This window comes from Carlito syrichta, unplaced genomic scaffold (genome assembly GCF_000164805.1).
Source record: "Carlito syrichta isolate Samal-C Ts95f unplaced genomic scaffold, Tarsius_syrichta-2.0.1 Scaffold314806, whole genome shotgun sequence".
Classification (NCBI taxonomy): Eukaryota; Metazoa; Chordata; class Mammalia; order Primates; family Tarsiidae; genus Carlito; species Carlito syrichta.
The window spans coordinates 893,835-910,495 of NW_007258902.1; the positions used below are offsets into that span (position 1 = coordinate 893,835).

At 40.0% G+C, this 16,661-nt stretch overlaps 1 protein-coding gene across 1 annotated transcript in view; it reads left to right on the top strand.

The window, feature by feature from the left end:
- The window catches only part of LOC103274566 (sortilin-related receptor-like), a gene marked incomplete at its 3' end in the record, with an annotated part of 93,823 nt that overhangs the window by 50,489 nt on the left and 26,673 nt on the right, over positions 1–16,661 (top strand). Inside the window, exons 8-10 of the mRNA XM_021705907.1 lie at positions 8,276–8,377; positions 9,377–9,546; positions 15,993–16,185. Coding sequence (XP_021561582.1) covers positions 8,276–8,377; positions 9,377–9,546; positions 15,993–16,185 — 465 coding nt within the window. The remainder of the gene's footprint in view (positions 1–8,275; positions 8,378–9,376; positions 9,547–15,992; positions 16,186–16,661) is intronic.

Consider the following 16,661-nt stretch of genomic DNA (forward strand, 5'->3'; position numbering starts at 1 on the left):
CGGCCTCAGCCTTCCGAATAGCTGGAATCACAGGCGCTCGCTACCATGCCCGACTAAATTTTTGATTTATTGTAGAGATGAGGTCTCGCTGTCCAGGCGGGTCTCGAACCTGCAGGCAATCCACTCACTTCAGCCTTCCAAAGGCGTGAGATTACAGGCTGAGCCACCGAGCCGGCTTTCATTAATTCTTTTAATAAGTTAAACCAACCTTGCCTTTCTGGGATAAATCTGCCTTGGTCTTGGTTTGTAATAGTTTTTATTCTTTTTTTTTTTTTTTTGAGTTGGAGTCTCACTCTGTTGCCCAGACTGGAGTGCAGTGGCACGCTCCCGGCCACTGCAGCCTTGACCTTGCTAGGCTCCGGCGATCCTTCCCCTCAGCCTTCCAAGTAGCTGGAACTTCAGGCGCACGCTACCGTGCCTGGCTAATTTTTGATTTATTGTAGAGATGAGGTCTCGCCAAGTTGCCCAGGCGGGTCTCGAACCCCCGGGCTCAGGCAATCCACTCACCTCAGCCTCCCAAAAGCAAGATTACAGACTAAGCAACTGAGCCCGGCTTAGTTTTTATTCTTTATTTGGCAGCATTTCCCACTAAAGGCTTCTGGTCCTGGGCTTATCTTTGTGGTAAGTCTTTTGATTACTAATTCAATTTCTTTAGATTTTTAAAAGTTCTCTTTGATTCCGTTTCAGTAGTTTATAGCTCTCTAGAAATTTGTTCATTTAATCTAGGTTATTTAATGTTTGCTTGTTCATAGTATTCACTTATAATCCTTTTTATTTCTGTGAGGTCACAAGTGATGTTTCCTCTTTGCTGATTTTAGGAATTTGAGTCTTCTTCCTTTTTTTCTTGGTCAGTCTAGCTTGTAGTTAAGATAGTGAATTTTGTTACTTTTTTCAGAGAACTAGCATTTTGCTTGAGTTATTTTCCTTATTGTTTTTCTACTCTTTGTTTTATTTATTCCCACTGTAACTTTATTATATCTTTCATTTTGCTTGCTTTCCCAAGGCGCGGGATTATAGGCTGAGCCACCGAGCCCGGCCTGTAGACGTTTATTAAGTCTACTTGGTTGATACTGATGTTAGGTCTTTTTCTTTTTCTGCCTGTTCTATCTTTATTGAAGGTGGGAAAATCTTTAACTATTATTGTTGAATTATTTCTTTCTTCAGTTCTAGAAGTTCTCCCTCATGCCTTGGAGTTCTGCTATTAGGCACATACATATTTTTGACAATTCTTCCAGATTGATACTTTTATTATTATAAAATGTCCTTCTTTGTCTTTAGTAACTATTTTTGTCTTGAAGTCTATTTTGTCTGTTACAAAGATAGTTATTCTAGCTTTCTTTTGGGTACTGTTTACTTGGTGTATCATTTTTCATTTTTGTTCCTTTTAGTTTCTGTCTATTTGTATCTTTGAATTTCTGTAGATAGCATATTATTGTGTCATGTCTTTTACTCATTCTTCTCATCCTTGCCTTTTGAATAATGTGCTTAATCCACTTATATTTAATGTAATTACTAAAAGGTAGACTGTACATCTCTTATTTTGCTATTTGCTTTCTATATGCTGTGTGTGTGTGTGTGTGTGTGTGTGTGTGTGTGTGTGTGTGTGTGTGTTGTTCCTCTGCTTCTTTATTACTGCCTTCTTTTGTATTAACTATATATTTTCCAGGATAACATTTTAATTCTCTGTACTTTCTTTTACTAAGTTTTTCTCCTAGGTATTTTTTTAATGTTTGTCTTGGGGATTACAATAAACATCTTAATGGTTGAAATCTAATTTGGATTCATAACAACTTCAATAGTATACAAATGTTTGTTCCTATATAGCTCCATTAATCCCCCTTTTATTGTCTCATTTTTATATACTTCAATCTTATCGACACAGTTTTAGTCTTGAGGACTTCTTATATGTGATGAGTCATTTTCCTTTTGCTACTTTGGAGATTATTTCTTTATCTTGGCTTTCAACAGTTTTACTGTTGTGTATTCAGTTATGTAGTTCTGAGTTTATCCTACTAGGAATTCACTGAGCTTCCTGGATTTATGTTTTTCATCAAATTTGGGGAGTTTTTGGTTATAGTTCTTCACATATTCTTTCTCTTTTTTCTTTCCTTCTTATCTTATTAATGATTCCCATAATGTGTATGTCAGGACACTTGATGGTTTCCTGTAGGTTTCTTTGGTTCTGTTTATTTTTAACATTCTTTTTAATCTCTTTTCCACAGACTTAATCCTCACAACTGTCATATCTTAGAGCTCACCGCTTTTTTCTTCTGCTGGTACAAATCTGCTCTTGAACCCCTCTACTGAATTTTTCTTTTGAATTATAATAACTTCCAACTCTAGAATTTCTATTGGTTTCTTTTAAAAATACTCTCTATTTTTTATTGATACTCTCTACTCTAGGAGACATTGTTTTTATACATTCCTTCAGTACTTTATATATGAATTTCTTTATTTCTGTGAACATGTTTGTGATAGCTGATTTGAATACTTTGTTCACTAAGTCTAATATCTGAACATTCTTAGTACAGTTTTTATTAACTGCTCTTTTTCCTTGTGTATGGGTTATACCTTGTTGGTTTTTTGCTTTTCTTGTAATTTTTTGTTGAAAACTGGGCATTTACAATAATGTAATGGCTCCTCACATCGAAATAACCCTTCTTTAGTATTTTTTTGTTGTTGCTGGTTTTTTTAAATTCAATGAGTTTCCTGCACTGCTTCTGTAAAGTTTGTATTCTTTATTTTGTGTAGCTAATGAAATGTCTGATAATTTATCTTAGTGATCAACCAGTGATTTGACAGAGATTTTCTTAAATGCTTTGAACCAATAAGTCCCTCAGTCTTTGCTGATATCCTCTGGGTATGTGTTGAGGCATACCTTCAGTGCTTTGGCCAGCAATTTATAGCTCTGCCCTAGCCTTCACTTCCTGCTTGTGCAGAGTCTCAAAGTTAGCCAGAGGAGCTAGATTAGGTGCTTTTCAGTTCTTTCTGAGCATACAGCCCTTATGTGCTTGACCTTGTAGAGTTCCAGGAATATTTCAGAGGTTACTAAAACCTTTGAAGGACATCATCTTCCCCGGTTTTTTCTTTTAAGCTAGTTAGTTAACCTCTTTTTAGCTCCAGCTGGTAAACAGCCTTTGGCAGCTTTGATATTAAATGTTTGCCAATCATCACTCACGGTTTTCCATAAATACCCTGGCTGGCTATAGGGCTGTCTATACATTGAGCTGAGTCAGATTATATAAAGATAAGACCTGAGAATGCAGCTTTCCTGTGAACCACCAGGCAGGGCAGCCTTTTTTGGGAGCTCTAAACTTGTTTTGCCCTCTCCATGGGCTGCTAGGCTGCTGTATTTCGCAACTATTGTAAATGCAAGGCTGTGGGTTTCCAAGGTTACCACAGAGCTAGGGAGAGGGGAATAGGATTAGGGCAAATGAAAATGTCCCAATGCTGGCTATTTTTGCCAAGATTCATCCATTGTTCTTGACTAAATACGCCTTGGATATTTGCAAATCTTTATTTAATTTTCAGAATTCTAAAAAGTTGATTTTGAGAATTTTCATCAGTTTTTTTTTTTTTTTTTGCTTTTATAGATGAGTGGATTTTTAGAGTTCCTTACTCTGCCATTCTAGAAGTGCTTCCAATTAATATTAACTTTGTTAATGTTATTATGGACATTTTCCAAACTACACCAAATAACAGTTAATACTGATATAACCTCCCCATATGCCCTCATCCAGCTTCAATATTAATTACTTACATTTGCCAGCCTCTCCCTTAGCCATCTACCTGTTACTTATTTTTTTCCTAAAATATTCCAGATGTCACATTTTAGTGATGTTTTGTAAACAGCATTAATGTGGATGGTGTTGTTTTGCTGAAACTTTGTTATTGCTCCATAGGAGAATGTGTCAGGTGAATGCTGTGGCTCAGGTGTTAGTGTCCCTGTGCTATACCACATGTCATAGATTGTCTCAATTCTTCCACTGTTTTTCTCTAGCTGAACTACAGTGAAACTTTCAATTGAGTAGTTCTCTGCAATATCCTTTGTCTTTCACTTGATAAGAATGTGTCATTTATGTGGTTACTCGCTCCTCTTTTCTCCTTGAAACTCCATTTCGTTTTTGCTCTTGACATAATCTCAAATATAAATAGAAATTCAGGTTATCCAGATACTTATGTGAATTTATTTTGAATTACCAGAAATGAAAGCACAAAATTAAAGAAAAAAAAAATTTTTTTTTTGAGTTGAAGTCTTGCTCTGTTGCCCAGACTGGAGTGCAGTGGCATGCTCCCGGCCACTGCAACCTCAACTTGCTGGACTCCTGTGATCCTTCTGCCTCAGTCTTTCAAGTAGCCGGAACTACAGGCATGCTACCACACCCGGCTAGTTTTTTATTTATTGTAGAGTCGAGGTCTTGCCAAGTGGCCTGGGTGGGTCTCAAACCTGCTGGCTCAGGCAATCTGCTCACCTCGGCCTCCCAAAGCCCTGGGATTACAGGCTGAGCCACCGAGCCTGGCCGAAAAAACTTTTTATAAATTCTCAGACTCTGTATGATTGATGTAGATTAAAACTTTTTTTTTTTTTTGAGTTGGAGTTTCACTCTATCGCCCAGACTGCAGGGCAGTGGCATGTTCCCGGCCACCACAGCCTCGACTTGCTGGGCTCTGGTGATCCTTCCGCCTCAGCCTTCCAAGTCGCTGGAACTATAGGTGCACGCTACCACACCTGACTAATTTTTTTTTTTTTTATTTATTGTGGAGACAAGGTCTCCCCAAGTTTCCCGGGTGGATCTCGAACCTGTGGGCTCAGGCAATCCGCTTGCCTCAGCCTCCCAAAGTGCTGGGATTACAGGCTGAGCCACCAAGCCCAGTCAATTAAAACATTTAATAATTCCTAGTTGTTGATGAAGGTGTGTGTGCTGGTGAATGTATAAACTGGTACAATCTTTCAGGAGGGCCATTTCATGGCAGTTATTAAAAATAAAAATTTTGACTTTGGAATTCTCCTAAGTGTATATCCTAGAAATAATGTACAGTTCTGAAAAAGGTAATATATACAAGTGTGTTTGTTGAAGAATGCTTCTGGAAACAACCTAAATGCCCATCAATAGCTGTTAAATGGAGGTGTCTAAGATAAAATGATAAAAAAGTTACATTGTAAAACAGTAAGATACATAGTTCATGGAAAAAGTTAAGTTGCATAACAGTATTTATATCATGATCCAGTTTGTATGTGAAAAATTAAATAGCCTGTATCAATTTGGAGTTGTGTTAGGCTGCTGGTAATAGACCAGAAAAAAAGGTAGCTTATCCAGGCGTTTAGTTTTCTCTTCATTGCTGCCTGGAGATAGGCAATCTAGGACTTCTGTGTTGGTGTCCTGGTGTTATTAGGGATCTAGGCTTCTATCTTTCCATTTTACCATCCTACCAAATGATTTTCATTCTCAAGGTTATTTCATTGTCCAAGATGTCTACACTTGCCTTCGAGTTCTTATTACAGTTAGGAAAAATAAAGTAAGACAGAAAGGCCAAAGTAGGACATCTTCCAACCAAGTCAGTCTCTTTGAGCAGTCCTCCTAGCACTCCAACACAATACCTCTCTTTGAGTCTCATTGGCTAATACTTAGTCACATGACCATACGAAGCTGCCAAAAAAGGTAGAGACCATAATCTTTTATTCTAGGTGGTGATTGGGGTCCTGTTGCTCAGGAAGAAAGGGATAATGGATGTTGGAGGCAGGCGTAGCACTAGCATCTGTTACTATATAAATATTCTTGTGTGATGGGACAGAGCATTTCTGAAAGGATGCATAAGAGCTGTTAGCCAGTGGGCGCTCTGAGGGGTAGAGTGGGAGGAGGGGTTTGGGGGTTTACAGCAGAATGTCTGCGTTTTATCTTATAACCCACTTGTGCTGTTGGATGTCTTTTTTCTATGAGTATGTTTTACTTTTATAATAATAGTGAAATAAAGCAAAACAAACAAACCCACCAAAAACCTATGGTTTATTAAGAAAAGTGTCAGAAACTCACAATACTTCTTACTATCAATAGTATTCATTTATATGCATAAAGGTTTATAAAGTATATAAGGTGACTTAAACTAATCATCTGACATAGCTATAAAATGTTATCAACTTAACAAAATGTTTTGAAATTTCTGTGTAATAATTTTGCTGGAACTCATTCAGCTAATATATTTTTAATAGATCTGTCATTTCCTATGTTCCCCATACTGAGTATAAGCTATTAATATGGTTTTCAGGTTACCACTTTAGTTGGTAGTCTTTTGTACCTCTCTGCCTGGCTTCTTTGAAACAATTGACTTTTAACCATTTATTCAGTGGTGGCTTGAATATGCATACTGCTCAAATGAGTCAAAAGTAACCTTGTATTTATCAGCTTGGTCCTCACAAAGTATTTATGGGGCATGTATGAGCACAGGATACTCAGTTTTTATGTTACAGATAAAATAAATGGATACATTCCCTACTCTGTAGGAAGTTAATAACTGTAATAAATAGCAACCTAATAAAAGATAAGTGAAACCAATCTGACCTCTTCTGGCTGGGGACCCCAACATCTCAACAAGTTTCATAGTCATTGTGTGATTATATCCACATGAGGGTATGCCTCCCTATGTCTTTTCTAACTGACATGCAGCATTTGCCCTCAATTCATGGTCATGTTGTTTTAGTGCTGGAAGAAACCACATGCAGCTCTTACAGCAGTTCTTAAAAAAAAAAAAAAAGTCCGTGAATGGCTGAGACTGAGGTAGGAGGATTGCTTGAGCCCAGGAGTTCGAAATGAGTTTGGACAACATAGCGAGACTTCTTTATAGAAACAAAACAAATCAAAACAAAAATAAAAAAATTAGCTGGACGTGGTGGCATGTACCTGTAGTCCCAGGTACTCGGGATGCTGAGGTGGAAGGATTGCCTGAGCCCAGGAAGTGCAGACTACCATGAACCATGATTGTCATGATCATGCCACTGCCCTCCAGCCTGGGCAACAGAGTGGGACCCTGACTCAAAACAAACAAACAAACAAACAAACATCCTTGACTTTTTAAAGTCATGGACTTCTTTGAGAATATAATAAAAGGTATGGGCCCTCCATAGCAAAATGCATGACTGCATATATTCAAAAAATTTGCGACTGGGCTTGGTAGCTCAGCCTGTAATCCCAGCACTTTGGGAGACCAAGGTGAGTGGATTGCCTGAGCCTGCGGATTTGAGACTAGCCCAGGTGACTTGGTGAGACCTCGTCTCTACAATAAATAAATAAATAATAATTAGCTGGGTATGGTAGCACGTACCTGTAGTTACAGCTATATGGAAGGCTGAGGCGGAAGGATTGCTGGAGCCCAGCAGGTTGATGCTTGTGTGACTGTGAGTGTGCCACTGCACTCCAGCTGGGCGACAGTGTGAGCCTTCAACTCAAAAAAAAAAAAAATTTTTTTGCACATATATTTACAGGGATCCTGGATGCTTTAAACCCATCTACAGTGACCTCTTGATTCAAATAAGCTTCTCATTTTGTAGATGAATAAACCAAAGCCTAGACAAATTTTGTGATTTTCTTAGGTAGCAGAGCTGGCTCTTAATCTAGTGCTTTTATACACATTTTCAAGAATCTGGCTATGGCTTAAAATCTGTAAAATACAATGAGATAGTGGTCAATATCATGTTGAATACTCTATCAATAAGTATATGTTCTAGCAAAAGACCTTACTAAGAAGTGTTCAAAGATTAAAAAACAAAGTCAATGAAGATTCCCTCAATCTTGGTACAAATTAAAACCTGGTGACTGTAGTATCATTGTAATCTAAAAATAGGAGTAGAAGGGAGATGGGAACATGTTTTGTGTGCACGGTGTGACTGATCTCACCCTATGGTGGTTTGGGGGCTGTAGGCTCTTACCCTGCCTGTCTCTTCAGCCCCATTGCATAATCTTCTCCCTTTCTCTCACTCCTCTTAAGCATTGGCAGCCTCCAACACCCTCCCCAGTATATATTCTCCCATATACCCTTGTCCTTCCTCTTCTGATATCCATGGAGTATCTAGTATCTGTTGCAGACCAGGTATCCTGGATAAAGCGCACAGCCCAAGCTGTCCAGTGATGGCAGACATGACAAAAATATTAAGTTGCAGTCACATTCTCTGCTTTGTGTTTCCAGTCAAATTGGAAGGGTCTCACTTTTCTGTTTTCTTTTTTGCTTGTTTTGAGTAGCTGTAATCTGGCAAAATTAATTTTCTTCTTTTCTTCCTTGGCAGCATCTCTTGGGCAGTCAGCAGCAGTCTTCTGTCCAGCTCTGGGTCTCCTTTGGTCGGAAGCCAATGCGAGCAGCACAGTTTGTCACAAGACATCCTATTAATGTGAGTGGGGTCTGCTTGAGGATGGGAAGAAGTGTAATTGTCGTTACACAGAACTCAGGGGAAGGATGTTGTGAGGATGTCCTGCTGGGGAGGTTAGTTTCTGGAGCCTCCCTGAAATCACTTTCTCTAGAGAGAACCATTATCCTTTGGGCATCTTGAGCTGTTGTTTCCCACTTCACTGAAATGGGACTGAACGGGAGCCTTAATTTGCTTTAAGTGGAGTGGGAGTAGCAGAGATCTTGGAACCAGAGTCAGCAGCTCAAGTGCCAGTAATGAAGCAATGGGAAGTTTGCATATAATAAGTATTTTTTATTAAGTACCTACTGTATTCCTTGTAGATGGCTAGGTTCCAAAAGGGGATGAGATTTGGGTCCCACCATTTAGAAACAGATTGGAGAGGACAAGAACTTAGCAGAGGAAGAAACCGAATATAGCCAAGTGCTTGAATCTGCAGCATTGTAACATGGAGATCAGTAGGAAAGATCAGCACGGACTGGGGACATCAGCGAAGGACCACAGGGAGGAGGTCACATTGGAAGGCCTTGACATTGGCAGTTAATTTGGTGGGAGGTTAGTAGCTCAGAGGGGTACAGGAAGGAGAACAGTTTGTGTTACTGTGGGCTCTGCCTTTCTTTAGTCACTTTGGGGAAAATACAAGGAAATGAAATGCACATTAATCTATACTGTACTTTGTACGAATAAAAGGTCTCATGGGAAAAAGAGGGAGACATTATTAGTAAAAAGAGGTTTTTAGGTCATTTATGGAGTTCAGTGGCCCATTCTTATTTTGTGCCCTGCTCAAGCTGCAGACCTGTCTCAGGTTCTCCTCAGGGGAAGGATATGAAAATGTCTTTGCCAAGGTTAGGGAGCTTTCTGTGGGCTTTAGGCCCACATATATCACTGGGACATTTGAAAGTCATTGCTTTTCTGTGTATAGAAAAAGCCCACAGGGCATATTTGTTTTTTGACTTATGTCTCTTTTGACTTTCAATTCCAAAGGAATATTACATCGCAGATGCCTCTGAGGACCAAGTATTTGTGTGTGTCAGTCACAGTAACAACCGCACCAATTTATATATCTCAGAGGCGGAGGGGCTGAAATTCTCCCTGTCCTTGGAGAATGTGCTCTACTACAGTCCAGGAGGGGCTGGTAGTGACACCTTGGTGAGGTAAGGAGACCATGAGTCCCTCCCCTGCCTTCTTAGACCTGCACAACCATCAGCCTCTCTCTGGTTCAGTGATTTTCGATATTATCTGCACATGTGGACTCAGTTGGGGAGCTTTCAGAAACCCCGATGCCTGGCTCACATGTCCAGAGGCCACAGTGGATTGGTTTGGGGTATGGCCTGGGTATGAAGGTTTTTAAGAAGCTCTCCAGATGATTCTTATGTGCAGCCGAATCTGAAAACCACTGTTTTAGGTGACATCTAGGGTAACAGCCACTCTGTTAATGACTCCCTTGGGCTCCCTTTGTTCAATTATCTGGTTTTTTGGTCTCTGAGCCAGTGGGAAAGAGCACTTAGAAAATATCAAGTCAGCAAGAGCTGGCATATGTGACCGTGAGGCCCTCACTACAAGGTACTCAGGTTAATTGACGTCATGACTCTTTTTCTTAAAGGTAATTGCACCGTGTTGTTTTGTAGGAAAGGTACCAACGTCATTGCTCCTTTATCTGGAAATCACATGCTTGGAGCTGTTTTGCAGTCCCAGCTATGGGTGTTCTCTGAGCACCACACCTATCGGGGACTGTTGGAGGAGTCAGGGGTTCGAGAGTCGATTCTTCAGATCCTTTCAGGGCCATTTATTCTCATTTGTTGTGTGACAAACCAATCATTTGTGATCTGTATGACTGTGGTTAGGGTGTGTCTCTGCTCTTGGAAAGAATCTCCTATGTGAAGCTGATTGGTCTGTGGTGGGGTCTGGCCCCCGAGGCCCTGACCACCAGGTCATAGGGCATGCCCTGTGTCTGCTGTCTCTGCTCATGCTGGCAAATTCATTCCATCATCAACTACTTCAACAAGTATGCCGCTGCTCTCTGCCACACAGTTTTCTAGGCACAGCCATGAAATAACATTTGCAGCCGTGAAAAAATCAGAACAAAGTCCCTTTTCCATGAAGTTTATATTCTAATTGAGGAAGACAAAATATAAGTAAACATGTGATCTGCTTGGCAATGTATTGAGAAAACAAATAAAGTGAGGTAAAGGGACGGGGCTCTCAAGGGTGTTCTTTTATATAGGTTGCTCCAGAAGAGGGACGTTTGAGCAGGTACCTTAATTATGTGAGGAAGGGAACCAGCAGACACTTGGGCAAGCAGCACTGCAGGAAAAGGGGACAGCAAGCAAGGTGATGCTGAGGAGGAACTGCATTGGCGTGTTTTAGAAACAGGGAGGAGGAGGCCAGGGTTGCTTGAAGGGCTGAAGAAGGGGAAAGAGAAACAAGAGACAGGACCCAAGACAGCGGGACCCAGACCCTATAGGGCCTTCAAGGACATGCGAAGAACTTTGTTTTTTGCTTCTAAGTGAAATGGAAGGTTTTGAGTAGAAGATGGGCTTGATCTGACTGAATCTTTTAGTTTCTTTTCCATCTAGAAAACTGAATTGCATTATGTAAAGAAAATAAACATATGTAGATAGTGTTACAAATGATACAATTTTTTAAATTTTAAAATTAAAAAAATTTTTATTTTAAATATGTGGAGTACAATTCAGGGTTAGGTATGCAACTGTTTATTCTGCAGGTACACTTGTTGATGAGTTATGCCCCCCTCCCCTGGCAGTTTCCTGCTACTGCCAATCCCTTTCTTATAGTATTACAATAGTTGTTCAAGATCCACTTATGAGTGAGAACATATGATACTCATTTCTTTCTTTCTGTGCTAGATCACTCAGTATTATAGACTCTAAGTCCATCCAAGTTGCTTCGAAGTTCATAATTTTGCCCTTCTTTATGGTTGCATGATATTTCATTGTGTATATGTACCACATTTTTTTTTTTTTTTTTTGAGTTGGAGTCTCACTCTGTCGCCCAGACTGGAGTGCAGTGGCCGCTCCCGGCCACCGCAGCCTCGACCTGCTGGGCTCCGGCGATCCTTCCATCTCAGCCTTCCAAGTAGCCGGAATTACAGGCATGCGCTACCATGCCCGGCTGATTTTTTTGATTTATTGTAGAGATGAGGTCTCGCTGCCCAGGCGAGTCTCGAACCCACGGGCTCAGGCAATCCACTAACCTCAGCCTCCCAAAGGCGTGGGATTATAGGCTGAGCCACCAAGCCGGGCACATTTTTTAAAAAAATCTGGTCCTCTTTTGATGGGCAGCACAGTTGGTTTCATGTGTTTGCTATTGTGAATAGTGCTGCAGTAAACATGCGTGTGCAGGTATCTTTTTCATAGAGTGATTTGAGTTCTTCCAAGTATTCCAGTAGAGGGATTGTGGGGACATATGGAAGGTCAATTTTTAGATCTTTTAGGAATTACCACACTGTTTTCCACAGAGGTTGTACTAGTTTACTCATTTACACTCTCACCAACAGTGTAGAAGTATTCCCTTTTCCCCACATCCTCTCCAGCATGTTTTTTTTTTTTATTTTTGAGTTGAAGTCTTACTCAGTTGCCCAGGCTGGAGTGCAGTGGCACGCTCACAGCCACCCCAGCATTGACCTGCTGGGCTCTGGCGATCCTTCCGCCTCAGCCTTCCAAGTAGCCAGAACTACAGACATGCACTACCATGCCCGGATGATTTTTTAAAAAATTTATTTATTGTAGAGACAAGGGCTCACCAAGTTGCCTGGACTGGTCTCACACCCGTGGGCTCAGGCAATCTACTCCCTTCGGCCTTTCAAAATGCTGAGATTACAGGCAGAGCCACCAAGCCTGGCTGTTGTTTCTTGTTATTGATGATGGCTATCCTGACTGGAGTTAAGTGGTATCTCAGTATGGTTTTAATTTACATGTCTTTGATGACTAGTGAGGCTGAGCATTTTTTCATGTATCTGTTGGCTGCTTGTGTGTCTTCTTTTGAGAAGTGTCTCTTCATATCTTTTGCCCACTTTGTAATGAGGCTGTTTTTTTCTTTTTGACATGTTTGGTGAACACCCATGTGACTTACCTTTTACAGAAGTTATTCTCAATGCTATGTGGCAACTGGACTACTGTAGAGAGACAAAATTGGGAACAGAAAGACTGATTGTCAAAGTATTACAGATATCCAGGTCAGCAAGGCTGGATGTTGGCTAGACCCAGGGTAGTCACATTGGAGATGACAGAAAGGTCAGATTATTCATCTATTTTGAAAGTAGATCTGGCGGGATCTGTTGATGGATTGGATGAGAGGTATGAGAGAAAGAAGAGCTAAGGGACCACTGCTGATTGGCCTGAGTCACTGCAGAAGGGTGACTGCCTGGTGAATCAGGGAGGGCTTGGCCAGGAGCAGGTATTCAGGGGAGATCATGAGTTTGGTTTTGGACATACCAGGCTGGAGATGTCTATTAGATATCTAAGTACTCAGCTTTCTACCTATCCGGTGGTAATGCTTTTCTACTTCCTGTTTCTTCTCTTTAGGCAGAGCTGTCATCTTTTATTTCTTCCCCTCTGACATAGACTCACAAATTATTTTTTACTTAATGTGTTATTAACTATTCCTGCCATGATTTACTTTGATACTCAGGTTGTCCTGATTTGGTCAGTTGCAGCTCCTAGCTCCTTCAGGCCGGCTCCTGTGGCTTTTTATTTTTTAAAAAATAATTTATTGAGGTGAAATTAACATAGAATAAACCTAACCATTTTGAAGTGAGGATTTTTAGTGGTATTTAGTACATTCACAGTGTTGTACAACAACCATCTCTATCTAACTTCAAAACATTCTTATTTCTCCAAAAGAAAACCCCATCCTCATTAAGCAGTTTCTTTGCACTATCTCCTCCAATCCCTGGCAGCTATCAATATGATTTGTTTATATGAGTTTTTCCATATTTTTCTGGATGTTTTATATAAGTAGAATCATATAAAATATGTGACCTTCTGTGTCTGACTTCTTTTCACTTGGCATAATGTTTTTAAGGTTCATCCATGTGTAGCATATATCAGTACCTTATTCATTTTTATGGGTGGATAATATTCTTTTTTAAAATTAAAATTATGAGCCATTATACTTTAGGGCTTTTACTGACTCTTTCCTTTTTTTTCACCCTTGAAAGCCTCTGTTTATAGGGTGAATAAGTCACAGCTTGCTAAAGATTTCCTTATCTTTCTCATTTGTCAGATACTCAGGGTGACTATCTCATGATAGGGCAATATAGGAGCCATAAGCCAGAGAGGTCTCTTACATATACAGATGGCCCTTTATGTAGTTACGATGGCCCCCCTGCCTTGCCTGAGTATACAGTCCAGTTAAGAGATTGAAAATAGATTCACGTCAAGAGTTATAGATCAACATCCCACCCAACTTTCTTATTCTTCTCTTCAGATTTTATCTCAGGTCTAGAGAGGTTTAGATATGCTCAGTTGAATAACATTTTGTCATCTGCATCTCAGTCTCAACCAAATGAAATGGGATAAAGGTGAATTAGATTATGTGGGCAGTCTGGTTTAGAGTAAACTTCTGGGGCATTTGAAATGAGCTATTCTTTGAACTAAGTAAGACAGTTTGGTGCCCAGGAACTGTTTCTAATTTATTTAGAGAAATGGAGAACGAACTCTTAATAGGGATGGCCCTGGCATTGGTGAGATGTACTGTGTAGAAATCTCATAGAAATCAGTAGCTAGATGCTGGGTGCTTTGAAGAATCTAATGTGCTGATGATATGTCAGACCCATAGGGGTACCTTAAGGAGGAGCACTGTCACAGTCTTGGTTGGAGGGGATGGCTGCCAGGGCATGAATTCTTCAGAGTATGCCTGAGAGAGGACCTGATGAACTGCCTGGCAAGTCTTGTCCCAGGGTACTCTGGGAAGGAGAGAAGCACTCTGGTAAGGGCCAGTGAGGATAAAATGGAAGAAAATAGACTCTCAGAGAAAGTACTTAGGGTGAGCAAATTGTTGCAGAGGAGGTCAAGAGGAAAGAAAGGATGAACTGGGACTCGTGGCAGAAAAGCATGTGAGATACAGGAAGATAAGGATTCTACTCGGAAGTGAAATATAAAACTCCAGAAATATGACTAGGGGCAAGAAATAGGGCTCATCTAAATGAGAGAAACCCAAACCTCCCAGATACTATGTATAAAAGAAGCCAATAAACCTCAGGATGGCAGATTTCATGATGATACAAAAGATATAGAGCAGTGGTTAACAGAGAGCAGGAGGGTAATAGACCTTCAGCTCGTTCCTAAGGAAGTACCTGAAAAATAACAGAAATAGATCTAAGGAAATCATATGTCAGAGTTTAGTCTCAACTCTGTCATTTCATTGGGATTTTGCTGAGCCTCTCAGCCTACAGTAGCTTCGGGGGTGCTCCTAATTTTTCTTTTCCTGTCTCAAAAGCTGTTGTTTGTGTCTTTCTGTCTGAAGTGGCAGAGCAGTCATCCAGCTCGAGACATTGTATGGCAGATGATGGAAAAAAATACAGCTCTCCGTGCTTCATTGCGTAGCCCAGCATCTCAGAATCTCTGAAATAAAGGGCATGTTTTTATCTCAAAAACCACATGTGAACTTTGGTTACCTTTTCTCAGATATCCATTGTATTTGTGACACATGCACCAGTTAAGTGCAAAACTGCTTTCCAGTGAAATCACAGTGTCTTAGCATAGTCATTAAATCCAGGAGGGGCTTATTCTCTTTTTCACTGTTAATAAATATAACCTCAAGTGTTCTACAGCCATCATTGTTGTATGTACTGTTTCTTTAGGAAGCAATTGATATGTTCTGCTGGGCTTCCTGACAGAAAACCCTGTGGGCTTTTATCTGATCAGGGTGCTGAATAATTAGGTTGTAGGTACCTGGACAGTAGCTGTGCAACCCTTAGCTACAGTCCCACAGATGTGGTTAAATTTTAAGCCTCAGCATCGTCATTAGTGTCTTGCAAGTCTGGCTTAATGTTTCCTGTTTGTCAAGGCTCACTGGAGGATTTGGTGCCAATTTTGGTAGTATAGAAGTAGATGTGACTCTTGGGTCAATTTTGGTATGTTCATCATTCTAACACTCCTGTTAGGAGTTGTGGATCAGATAAGCATCTTGGCCTTCAAAGTTTAAAGAAAAAAATCTATTTTTTAAAAAGAGAGCAGATTATTTAGCCATGGAAAAGAATGAAGCACTGACACATACTATAACATGGATGGACCTTGAAAACATTATGCTAAGTGAAAGTAACCAGATACAAAAGGCCACATGCTGTATAATTCCATTTATATGAAATATCCAGATGAGGCAAATTCATGGAGACAGAAAGCAGATCAGTAATTGTTAGGGCCTGGGGAGGGAAGAAGAAGTGGAAAGTGATTGCCAGTGGGTTCAAGGTTTTGTTTTGGAATGATGCATATGTCTGGAATAAATGGTGATGTTGGTTGTATAACATTGTGCATTTAATGCCACTGAATTGTATACTATAAAATGGTAAAATTTTATGTTATGTAAAACAAGCAAATATCAACTCAGGCTCATAACTGTTTATTTTCTCTTACTGTAGGTATTTTGCAAATGAACCATTTGCTGACTTCCACCGAGTGGAAGGATTACAAGGCGTCTACATTGCTACTTTGATTAATGGTTCTATGAATGAGGAGAACATGAGATCGGTTATCACCTTTGACAAAGGGGGAACTTGGGAATTTCTTCAGGCTCCAGCCTTCACGGAATATGGAGAAAAAATCAATTGTGAGGTATAGATGCTTTAATATTGTTTTGCTTTTCAGTACAAGGAAAAGAGCTCTGCTCTGTAGTAGTTTCCTATATCTAGTCTTCATTGGAAAAATGCAAGATCACATAGTACTCCATTACTATTGCATGGAACAAACTTTTACCCTTGCCGTTCCCAAACTCATGCCAATGCACCACCACCACTTCTAGACAGAAGGAACTCAGAAAAAAAAAAAAGTAGTACTCATTTTGGAGAGACTATAACACTTTAGTTAGAAAATTACTTGGTCTTTTGGATTTTTAAAAATTGTGTTTGTCCATAGTAAGTTATATGCTGTACCTGTATGCCGTACCTCTGACCCTTGGAGAATTCTTTAGGAGACTGTTGCCCTAGAATGTACTTCTTGATTTTTCTTCTCTATTTGGCAATGGGTCTTGATTTACCACATCCAGTCTTAGGAAAGAGGTGGGCTATAAATAGTTATAGACAACTATCTAG